This window comes from Juglans microcarpa x Juglans regia, chromosome 3D, assembly GCF_004785595.1.
Source record: "Juglans microcarpa x Juglans regia isolate MS1-56 chromosome 3D, Jm3101_v1.0, whole genome shotgun sequence".
Classification (NCBI taxonomy): Eukaryota; Viridiplantae; Streptophyta; class Magnoliopsida; order Fagales; family Juglandaceae; genus Juglans; species Juglans microcarpa x Juglans regia.
Genome location: NC_054598.1, coordinates 35,104,446 through 35,117,440, shown reverse-complemented (window position 1 = coordinate 35,117,440; position 12,995 = coordinate 35,104,446). Strand labels below are relative to the sequence as shown.

The 12,995-nt window shown below is 33.6% G+C and overlaps 1 protein-coding gene across 2 annotated transcripts; it reads right to left on the bottom strand.

The window, feature by feature from the left end:
• Positions 1–2,671: 2,671 nt before the first annotated feature.
• Positions 2,672–9,518, bottom strand: LOC121256680. Of its 2 annotated transcripts, XM_041157535.1 has the most exons (6): positions 9,153–9,518; positions 8,107–8,676; positions 7,099–7,835; positions 6,923–7,012; positions 3,766–4,542; positions 2,672–3,236 (listed from the first exon to the last, which is right to left on the bottom strand). In XM_041157535.1, the coding sequence occupies exons 2-6, from the start codon at positions 8,213–8,215 to the stop codon at positions 3,099–3,101; spliced, it is 1,851 nt and encodes a 616-aa protein (XP_041013469.1). In that variant the 5' UTR covers positions 8,216–8,676; positions 9,153–9,518; the 3' UTR covers positions 2,672–3,098. The 2 variants fall into 2 exon arrangements, with proteins under 2 accessions (XP_041013469.1, XP_041013468.1); XM_041157534.1 differs by having other exon boundaries at positions 8,107–9,518.
• Between the last annotated feature and the right edge of the window lie 3,477 nt (positions 9,519–12,995).

The window sequence follows — 12,995 nt, the reverse complement described above, 5'->3', positions numbered from 1 at the left end:
AATCACTGTTGTAGTTATCACATAGAAAGGAATTGCACTAACTATTGCACGAATGTGAGTAGTTTTTGCAGCTTAGATTTCTAACCTTGAAGTTTTGTTTGAATTTTTTCGTAGACTTTAGTAAGGAAGATTTTTTTCTTTGACCCAACAATCAGTGGGAGACCTAAATATTTGCTGTTTGGAGCTGAGGTTTTTTAGGTTTAAAATCTATTTCACTGCATGTTTTGTATTTACTTGAGTATTGTTCCTAAAGTGAATGAATGATTTCCTAGTATTGACTTTTTGATCTGACCAAGAATAGTAAACCTTTAGGCAGTTTGCAAAGGCCCTAGTTGTCTGAGTAGTAGTTGTTCCAAAGAGAATGATATCGTCTGCAAAGAGCATATGAGATAAGGAGGGACATCTACTGGAAAGTTTTATGCCTTTGATATGGTTTTGTAATTCTTCATTGTGAATGAGTCTTGTCAAAACCTCACTACCCAGAATAAAAAGAAATGAGAACAAAGAATCCCCTTGACTTAACCTCCTCAATGGCTTGAAGAAACCTTTGGAAGTAACATTGATGGTGATATAATAAAATTATAGTGGTAATACGTTCCTTTATCCAGTTATCCCAGGTTTGTTTGAACCCAAAGTTTCGAAAGATGCTAAAGATAAAAGGCCATTCCATATAATCAAAAGTTTTTTTCCATATCAATTTTAATAGCCATTTGTCTTTTTTGACCTTTTTTCCTCTTAAGGTGGTGAGAAATTTCCTGAGCCAAGATAGTATTTTCCTAGATAAGCCTACCTGGTACAAAAGCTACTTGGTAAGGGGAGATAATGTTTGGGAGGATGAGTTTGAGTTTGTTTGCAAGAATTTTAGCAATGATTTTATAACAGACATTTGATAAGCTAATTGGACGAAAGTGATGAACTTCATTGGAGTTTTCTTTTTGGAACCAGAACAATGTTGGTGTGATTTCTCCTATAAAAGTTTCTCATGGATGAGAAAGCTTTTAAAAGTTAAACATATATTTAACTTCTATTTTAATTATTTAAGTTCGAATAAAAGTCTGATGATAATTTCAAACGAGATTAAAGTGAGATTTTGATCCTCATTTAACACATTTTAAGTATTTGATCGTATCAGCCATTTAAGTAAAAATTTATTCAAAACAAGAATGACGTTTTTTTTTTTTAAATCTCGGTGTTAGTAATCGAAAGCTATAATTTAAGAAAATAATAAGTAGCATTTCATTTGACAACTCAAAATTTAATAAGAAATATTTGTTTAAATATCTTTATTTTTTTTCACACTCTTGGATGAAAACGACTTCTACAAAATATTCCGACAAGTTGAGTTGTCAAATAATTTACTCTTTTGAAAATTCTATAATACATAAGAAAGAGGGATTATTATGGCGGCAATAATGCTAATGATTGACCAACATTCATTTATCAGTAAGTTGGAGGCTTCCTTGTCCTTTACAGATGCTAAATTTATCATCCAAATAAAAGATTAAGAGTTTTCTGAGGAAAAATAATAATATTTTGTGAGTAAAAACAGCGAAGATCATTTATATTATTTTCATGCTAGATAATATGTCATTTTATATCCCTTTTACGGCCCAAAATCGATTGGGAGCGATCATAGTTTGGGATAGGTGATGTTTGGTTAGTGAGTTGAGATGAAATAATTTTAGATGAGTTGAGTAAAATATTTTTAAAATATTATTATTGTTTTGAGATTTAAAAAAATTGAATTGTTTATTATATTTTATGTAAGAATTTAAAAAAATTATAATAATAAGATGAGATGAATTGAGATCATTTCTCAATTCAAACGAGATTGAGACTTGTAAAGTAATTTAGGACATGGCCGTCGCGGTCAACGTCGCTACAATTGACATGCACGTTATAACAGGCATGCCAAGATGGTAAGACAAGGACACCAAATGACAAGTATTATGAAAGGAAAATGTTTTTTTCCTTACCTCAATGTAACAAACGAATACATAAGCATCCTTGCAACAAACCAAGCTGCTGCAGCCAACGCAGGAATATGTGAAAGTTATTACAATAAACGATGTCTGAACACATTAATTTGAAGATATAAAAAAATAACATAAAGACATTAACATGTAAGCAGGAAAACTTATGAACAGCATACGTAAATATATAAAGGTGAGAACAACTTCTGATTCTTAGTATATCCCAATATGCAGCCTATTCGTCCATTTTGGCCATCAATTGGATATTTCATGACAAGCATTTCTCTAAGAAGTTAAGTCTGTAAATCCAAAAGATGCAAGACCCTTAACACAAGTTTTGATGTATTAAAATAAACAAGGCAATTATTCCGGGACCTTATTCTACACTCCCACGTATTTCCCTAGAGCAATGGATAACAATATTAATTATGCACTTCAAAGTTCAAACTGGTTTGGCTGTATAAGGTGACATCTTAAGGGCCATATTTCTAATCAGTTTTCCAAAGCATTATATCAGGCCTCTACTCAGGCAGTAACGCTCACTAATTAATTAATTAATTATACCATTTATGCTACCTCAAGAAATTAATTTATGACCCAACTTCTATTTACTTATAATTAGTGTAATTTGGGCAAACTAGCTATATCCATTATCTACTCTAACTGAAAATACTACAGAAATACGTATACAGCATAAGTTAAACTAAAAATGAAAACTTTCTGATTTCCTTTTTTTTTTAAAGTAAAATTGACCAAAAACAACATAAACTTTATCTTGTAGAATTGAACCCTATTTTAAAAGGAAAAGGAAGAAAAGAACCAAAATACCCCCCAAAAGATGCTACTTCCAAAGCATCTTCCACTACAGACAAAATATTCCCTAACCCTATCCATCCCAGCCGACCTTGAAACCTAAAAAAAAAATGAATTCCCCGTTCTAGGAGACAGGATTGGGGCACCTTCCATTTATTGCATTATGCAAAATGCAGACTTCCAACCAAAACCCAACCTCTTCATTCATACCACTCTTTCTTCAAAACCAAAGAAAAGAAAAGAAAATAGAAACCATCTGCCATAAAAAAAAAAATGGTAAGTTCTTGAATCTCTTAGGCGAGAAGTAGTAGATTAAGCTTCTGATCCAGTGTGCGGCGAGCTCAACTCAGAGGGTGCTCCACCAAAACTTGTCAAATGAGATTCAGACAGCTTTGAAAGTATTGGCTGCATACCTCGGCATAGTTTTAAGGACGGCTTCCGTTTCATGTACTGCACAAAAATGTGTACACATAAAATAAGTAAACTGCACTAGCAAAGTAGTTTCATCAAACATATTATAACAGCTGTTCGACTTTTTGTATTTTGGCACTCCTCTCAACTCATCATTACAACTTTTTCAAATTCCAATACAAAATATAATAAACAATTCAATTTTTTCAAATTTTAAAATAATAATAATATTAAAAAATAATATTCTAACAATATTTTATCATCTCAACTCAACTCAACTCAGTTTAACATCCAAACGCAGCCCTACTATTCAAAACCTAATTTGACATACCCAAGAGTGCAGGTGTAAACAAAAACTAATCCCCTTCCCTTCAAAAGAAATGAAATGGACAACATAATAATTCCATAAAATTATTTGATTGGATATTTTAGTCGATTTATAACTCCGATTTAGCTCTACCTTCTGACCAATTCAATACACGAGTCATTAGATGGGAAATCTAAAATTAGACTGCTCCCAGTTCTTAGGTCATAACATTAAAATCTGTACAAGCCAAGACTTCTTTACCTCTTGATAAAAAGCATTGATCTCCTCCTCTGTAAGGCCTTCATCCTCACCAGAATTTTCCTCCCAGCCAAGGGAACGAAGGAAAGCAGCCTCTTTCTCATCTGGATAAACAGTTTCACTGGAACTCATGTTGTTCTCTCCAACAGCAAACCTCTGAACCTCATCACATGTATCACCATCGCTAGTCATCTCAGCACCATTCCTAGTAGCATGGGGACTTGCAGGGGCACTGACTACTTCCCCAATTACTACATCAGATTTCTCCACGGTGGGAGAGGAAATAACATGGCCTGACTCTTGGAGAACTGTGGAATTGTTCGTTGAAGTTTTCATTTTTATGAGATTAAAGAAATCATTCCGGCTCTGTACTTGAGACAAGGAAGGTTTCCTTTCCAAAGGAGATCCTGATTTCAGATTCAATGCAGCTGCTTTGCGATCCAAAGAAGGATTCTTAAGGTGGTGTGGGCTCCGCAAAGGAGAAGATGCAACAGATGGAGTAACAGGAAGCTGGCTATCTGCTGCTTTGCTGGCAGAATTGGGTGTCGGACTAGCAACATCCTTCAGAGTGGGGGAAACACCATTTTCCCATGTTGGTTTCAAAACAAGAAACTTCCCATGAGATGTCTTTGAAGCATCACACTTGCTATGTCCACCACGAGGAGATTGACTAACATGTTGCAAGGAAGTTGGCTGAAGCTGCCCGCTCTTGGCAGAAACATTTGCTTCCATAGCTCTGACCACCGTTTTGGGCTTAGATTTATCAGTAGAATTGAGGACCTGGAAAGGAAATTAGCATTAGACAACCTAATGGTAATCATAATCTGTGTGTGTATGCTTAGATAGATTTTAATTAAAAAAATCTATCTAAACTGGAAACTCCCAATGTTTATTTTTTTTGTTGATCACTAAAACAAGGATTTTATTGAGGATATAAATGGGCATAGTCCAAGTACACGGGACATATACAACAGCGACAACTAAGCATGAGTGTCCAATGATACAAGAAAAGCATGGCTATTCAAGCCATTGAAATCGATTACAATTGACCAATGGAGGAAACTCCTGATGTTAGCTGCAAACTAGCCAAGTCCATTCGAATCATTCGATATCGCAGAGCCTCACACTTATCATGAATTTCAAACCAAAGATGTTTCGCAAGCATGTATATAGATGGAAAACGAAAAAGCTCATTTTAATAACTAAAAAGGCAGTATCCCAATAACAATTCCACAAAACTGTTGTGCTACAGTAAACTGGGCAAGTTTTATACTCCTTTAAATGAAAAGCGCTATAACCCTCCATGGGTAAGTTGGTTCATTTTTAACAACATAGGAAGGACACTTTCCAGGAAAGCATGCTTATTATTATCTTTTACAGGTACAGAAAACATTATTATTATTTCCATCTCATCTATCTTGTACTGTGTATGCTTATGATGCATGCCATTAATCATACTCTTAACTAAAAGATGAATATTCTAAGTAGCCAAGTGTAACAGTACAAGCTCCTAGTCACAGAATCAAGGACATACATATAGATGTATGTGATAAAACTTGTTTGGCATCAACCTAAATTGTTCATCTGATAAAGGAAGGTAAACAAATATATATCACGCCATACTCCTGCAAATACTCTTAACATGCAAAGCCCTACCCCAGACAGAGAGAGAGAGTAAAAGAATCACATATGCTCTCTAACTTTAATAGACCAAAAATTGAATTTGTTTAACAAAAGAAATTACACACATGAAAGAAGATAGAAAGAATCTATATATACTTATTCCTACTCCATAAACCATAAATGAGGCTTCTTTTATGAAACCTTGAAAAAAAAAACCTACATATACCAAAAATTAAGTCTATCAAGGAGCAATATTTAAATACCAAGATGATGTTAGCACAAAGCAAATCACTATTTAAAACTCCTTTTTTTTTTTTTTTTTATGTAAATGAATAGGGGAATATATACTCTTCACCATATAACTAATAGGCGTCAGATACTCTGCACTCCAAACTACCAATACTAATACATACACAGTACACTTTCACAAAGAGTTGCAATGTGCATTCTCCCCTGAAATCAGAAAGTGAAGGACGTGTCATGTCACTTACTTCTCATTCATCTTTGAGATCAAAATTGGATTGAGATTGCTATTTGCCAGTTTTATATAAGTGGAAGGGGTGCATTTATTCAAAAAATAGCTGGAGAGTGCAGTGTGCCAACATCAATAGTTTAGGATGAAAAGAGTAAATGCCTTTTATTTGAAGGGGAAAATTTTATTTTAGCAAATAAATACTATATTATCCAGCAACAATATATCTTTTTTCATCAGTAAAGATAGCAGCGATATAACATGGATTCGCAGTAAAAAGGGGCAGATGTATTTTAGCCAAAACTTTACAACCCCCCTCCCCCCGAAAAAAGTCAGACTAGAAAGAAGCCAATTACAGAAACTTATGCTATATTCACAAAAACAGCTAAAGCATTCACACCAGATTAATTGTTTTTCTTTAAATAAAAAGAAAAATTGATAGTTGTTTTCTATATAAGAAAAAATTTGAGAGTTATGGATAGTGTGAGCTTAACAAAAAACATGTTTGCTGATCTGTAAGAGCATTGATCCAAGAAACATATTTCTGAACTTTAATTAACCCACCAGATAAAAATAAAATGAAACAGGAACACGATATCAGAACAAGGACAGACATCGACCAACAGGTGTGCCTTCCATATGCCTTCCATCAGTTGAGTGCATGAAGTTTGATTCCAACAAGGTAATGGCAACAATGCTTCATAACTAAATAGGACATCAACGGCAAATAACACAAAAAATTAAAGAATTGTGACTGTTTCTTAAACATGTATTGGTTCATCGACTCTGATCCAGAATCCTATGTACATTAACTATGCCTAAATATTACACTTAAAAGAGGCTGACATCTACAATTTTCCAACATCAAAAGTTCCTATGTAAGCTTCTTTCACTGAGTTTGGCTGAGCATACAATATTCAACAAAAATATACAGGCAAATGACAAAAATGATAAGCAAATGGCATCCAAAGTTCAGATTGACAAACATTCTAACCGCCTTATATGTTATAAGATTAGTTCCACAATAAACTAGCATACACAAATATCTGAGGGCAACCATCTTACCAAGGTTTTAGGCATCGAAGGTGTAACAGGTATTAATTGCTTTGATTGCTTAAAAGCCAGTTCCTCACGTCTCTGTGAATTAACAGAGACCTGCAAGTAGAAGAAATATGTCTTATTAGATCAGCCACAAGAATGGGTTACTTAACTTGAGAGGCTCAGGCAACTTGCTCAATTACCTGAGGAGTAATACCAACTCGTGGTGGAGCTTGAGCCAAGGCTTCAGCCATGTTAAGACCGGCCATTGCACTCGGAGCCCCAGATCCTGAGGTGGCAGAAACAGTATGTTGAACAGATAAGGATCCTCTACTACTGCTGCCAATAATGGTCGGCACCTCTGCCAGCGCTGATGTCCATCCCTCCCCACCAATCAAAGCTGCACTACCTACAGGTAAACTCTGAACAGCTGAGCTCAAACCAGGAGATGAAACTCTTCCTATATCAGGTGCTCCTTGCCTTTCTTCAGTACCAAGTGAGGGAAAATCTTTCTCAAACACTGCCTTTTGCATACTACTACCAACAGTACCCCCAGAATGCACACCATTGCCATTGTGATTGCTACTGCTGCCGTTTTTAAAATCCACAGCAACTCTTCGGGGCAAGGGTTCACCCTGTTTCCTGGAAACCATAGATTGAGAACGCCACAACTTGTCCTTCTCTACCCTACTGGGAAAGATGCTTCCTAGAGGATCAGAAGAGTCATGGTCCCAGTGATCCCTGAAGCTTGACCTTTCTTTTTCCTTGTCGCGGTGATTTCTATTAAAACTACTGTATGCATGCTTTGCAGAACCATTAGTAGAACTCCTCCGTGAATTTGATGAAGATGCCCGGTCCAGAAAAGCAGAACGTGGGGCATCAAAATCACTTATGCCCTTAGAATTTCTAGTTCTTGTGTGATGAGCCAATGAAGGACCATCTGTAGCAGTGAGAGCACAATTATTAAACATGCCTAGGACTCTGTGCTTTTCCAAAGATAAAAGCTTTGAAAGCACCAGTTTACAACACGCCTAAAAGTACGTAGTAGCATACACATGAACATATATATGTATGCAAGCATATTGGTGCATATATATTCACACACACACAAACTCAAGAGCATGCGATCAGAAACATAAACAGGCATAGACATGTGTATATTTTACAAAAGCAACATGATTGCAAGTACAAGTTGGCAAGTAGAAAAGTACCTGAATGAGCAGCAGTTGACGCAGAATGGTGGGCTGAAATGCCACCCCCAGTAACACTTCCAGTATTTCTCAACCATTCTGGAAATAATGTGGGTTCACTTCTTTCCATAAGGAGCACTGAACATGATCAAAAATGGAACAAACAACACTTCTCACCTTCACCAGCTCCACTCTTTTTCCACAGTTTTCAACGCAAAATCACAAAGTTTTGACAGCAATTCTGCAATTTCCTCACCCTAAACTAAACTTAATAATTATGGCCAATGAAGCCAGTCAGTTCTCCAAACACACTAACCAATATATGTATGACCTTGATGGGCTCTTCTATACTTTCACAACTAGGTATGTCCGTAGAATGTTTATCAGGATAAGAAAAATTTCACAGCGGGGTGGACCCAGAGAACGAAAACCGTCACCCTTCTGCACAGATACTAGGTTGTATCCCCAAATAAACAACCCAGCTTCACAACCACGAACCACCACCACTTCGGGACGTAACTGCCCCAACTTTACTCACCTATATTTTTGTGAACTCAAGAGGTCCTTCATCAAACCCAGGCTTAATAGCATCTATTTTTCAATCAAGAGAAGAAAATTTTTCGCAGGTGGGAACCCAGAGCACGAGAACAAAGGCAATGCAAGAAAATTGTATCGAAGAAAAAAGTCTATCTACATCTCCATCTTTAATTAAAAATGGATTGGCAGATGATAACAACACGCTCAGAAGACCCTCATCTCTGCGGAGAAAAATCGAACCGATTCACAAAAATAGAACTAATTCAACAATGGAAGAAGAACAAGAAAGCCCAGGGTTCTTAAACAGGAGTTCACTCCCATGAAACAGAGAAGAAACCCTAACGAATAACAGAATTATAGTTTGAAGGCCAAGCAAATATGTAAAAAATAGAAACCCTAGAGCCTCCACATGTATCTGTATTACTATCAGGACCTAGGGTTTGAATAGCACGAAATTCTTACCCTAAATACAGGGAATTTCAGAGAGAGAAAGGCACTCGCGGAGGGAGCGATAGAGACGGAGAACTAACCCTAGGCTCCGTCGATGATAATTACGCCAAAACGTAACCGTCTCAATAACCGCCTCAATAACCGCCTCAGTGTATTCTCAACCAGAACAATGCGTCTCACAGAGAGAACCAAACAAGAATTTTTGGGACTGTGTAAAGCGAAAGCGGCAGAGAAAATTGGAACAAAATGAATTTTGGGTTTCAGAATAGGGATTAGGGTTTTGGTTTCGTACGAAAGGAAATATGTTATCGAGAGAGAGAGAGAGAGAGAGAGGAGATATATAGAATGGAAGGGGTGCGAGATTTCAGTTAGTTTTGTCCAGTGAGAATGAAACGTATGAAGAACAGCCTCTTCTTCTGTGAGAGAAAATTCGTGTATTTATATTTTCCTCTCTTCTTTCTCTTATATAATATATATATATTATATATATTATTTTCTTTACCCTGCTTTGGACCTCCCCCAACCCTATTGCCTTAAAGTTTTTACTTTATTTATTTATTTATTTTTAATGGTCTATGTTTTTATCTTCCCACAACCTATGGTCTGGTCCACTTGGGGGCCTGGGGCCAGCGTTGAATTCTTTTTTAACTACCTTTTTTTTTTTTTTTTTTTTGACAAAATGATCAAATTTAAAGAGAAAAAATACAAATTAAAGAATGATTTTTTTTATCAACCACTATTTACTATTCACTACTCTATACTTTATGACAAATATCTCTACACTCTATAAAAAATAAACTATATATATAAAGTGTGAGAGTGAATAGTAATTAATGTATAACATTCATCGTAAATAAATATTAATATATTTTTTACACTATTCGTAATATTAATAAGAAAAATCTCATCGCAATTTTGAAAGCCATATTAATAATAAATAATTATATCTAAAAGGCATTTACATCACACATATTCTACATTACATTATTTGATTTGTTAAATTTAAATTTTAAAATATCTGAATTTGGATGAGATATTTCAAAAAATATTTAGAACCTATTTCATTATTTTTCTTTGATTGAGTGACATATATTTTCACAGCTCACCGGAGTAATGCTATATTAGTTTTAGTATATACAAATCTCGTACACTCGTTAAAAAAAATGTGGTGTACATTAAAAAAATATTTATTTTCACATGGGTCTTAAATTTGTCTAATTTTTTTTTTAAAAGAAAGTATACTAGATTTACATACTCCATAACCTTACAAACCATTTTCTTTTCGACGATGCTCTTTTTTCAATTATGAAACATTTTGTATTTATCTTTATCTCATTTAAACTGAAAAAAATCTCATTCTATCTCTGTTTTTATTTGAATTAAATTGGACATAAAAATAATGAGAAATCTGACCATAAAGATGTTGTCTTTAATTCCTAGTTTGAATTGGAACATCTGAAAAATAAAATTATAAATAAATATAACACTCGTATTTATATTCTAACACGAAACATTAAATATAATAAAATCTATTAGTATCTTTTTTTTTTTTTTTTTATAAGTAAAATCTATTAGTATCTTTTGAAAGAGAAAGTTATAAAATTGTTTATCCAAAAGTCAAAACACAATGTTAACCCCTCGTACGGTCATAATTGATTACATATTCTCCCTTGGAAAATTAATTTCCCTTTTATGTTACATGGCCTTACATGATTGATTAGGCTATGTTTGGGTGATTACGGCTATCTTTGGGTTGAGTTTATCTCAAAAATAAAATTATTGATGAAATTTATTATCTTTATAATTTTTTATTAAAATTTAAATATATTTTAACTTATTTTATAAATTCAAATACATATTAATGATATCTATAAAATAGTATTATTCACATATTAATTCATATTATCTAAAATCATTTCAGTGTTCAAAGCATTCATCTTCCTGTCTAATCATGGGAACATGGTTGTATTTTTCTTGTTGACATGAACGAGTCACGTGACATTGACAGTGGCTTATGTTAGAGGAATGGAAAATGATAGGTTTACTATTTTTTTATTATTTATTTATTACTCTTTTTATTTTTAATTTTTTTGTTATTTTATTTAATGGTTAAGAAAGTGACTATTAGTAAAATTATATATTTTTTTAATGATTAAGAATGTTAAAACAATATTTAAAAGGAAATGATAAAAAAAAAATTAAATAGTAAGTGGGTAGTATCACTACCCTAGAGAAATTATAAGAATAACTGCATTTAGTCAGAAAAAGGAAACAATTATTCATTATTTAATTTCTTTTTATGAGCAGGGAGGGGAAGACATTAGTTGTTGCAACTTGCGAGAGGCGTGAATGTATATTACGAAGAATGTAGGTATAGTTAGCAAACATTTATTTCCACATAATTCTTTTTTTATAAAATGTAGGTATACTTAGCAAACATTTAACTCATGAGAAAACTAACACATCGGCCTGTAAATTTATTGAGAAATTCTATTATGCTCCTTAGTTTATATCATTAATTTTGTCTCTTAACGTGGCACCATAATGTGGTGCTATGCGGTTTATTAAAAAAATAAAAAATATAAACATAAAAATAGTAAAGAGAAGCTAAGGTTTTAATCTTCTTAATTTTGTATTTTTTAACACTATTTTATTTTGAATATATATATATATATATTTATTTTTAATTTTTTTAATAAGTCACGTAATACTACATTTGCGGTACCATGTTAAGAGAGTAAAGTGGATGGTATGGGTGAAAACTGATGCCTTCGGCACGGTTTTTGGGCAAGGCCGATACCGACTGACGAGAGGAAATATGGAGGAGCAACCAGCCGTAACCGATCGATGGGGAGGAGAAAATGGGTCATATCGACTTCGGTGGTTCTCTAACAGTTCACGATCGGTTTCTCGATTTGAGCTAGCAGCAATGGTGGTTTGAGAGAGATAGAGAGAGGGGGGATGAGAGAATCTGGAAATTGATCAGGGAAGAAGAATGGAGGTTGAAGACGATATAATATTGAAACGATGCCATTTGATTTTAGGCGTCGTTCCACTTATTTTTTTTTTCATACAGTAAGACTAAAATGACACCGTTTGATTTAATACCAAACAGCGTCATTTCAGTTGTGTTTAAAACGCAACTATAAGCATAAACAATATTGTTCCACTTAAATTTAAGTGGAGCGACGTCGTTTCATATATATTAAGCCAAACTAATATACCATCAGCGGGTTCGGCGGTATGATAGTGATTCAAATTGGGACTGAACCGTGATATGAATTACGAGGCATAGTAACATTACTCAAAATTATTTTATAGCACCCATAAGTAAACGAAGTAATCACTTTCCACATTTTCCAATTATAAGTATTTTTAACTCTTACACTTCACCCTTCAAATTATCAAAACTATAGAGTCAAATTTTTTTAATAGTTGAAGAGTATAATATGTCAATTTTAACAATATAGGATATAATGCACAAAATTCACAATAAGAGATACGATCTATGCCTACAATTATATATAAACAAGTAAAATAAAGATTGCATTTCCAAGTATTTATATTCCTATGATTGTAGTCATCTTGTTGTTTGTGTGAGGAAAATAATATTAGATATCAATATAGAGAAAATATATTTATAAGTCTTATTTTTTATACACCTAACACACTGTTAATGTGGAAATTTTTACATTAGCAATATTAAAAAAGGACTAGTGTCTTAGTTTTCTAAAGTAATAATGAATCTCACTATAAGTAATGTATTAACACACTAGCTTATGTGTAGTAAAACTCATCAATATATTTATAGAAAATGTTATTTATATTTACAATTTTATGTATATAACGATATGTGCTAACACATCAGCTTTTGAAACGATAACAATTTTAAAATTCAAATTTTTAATTAAAAAGAAAAAACT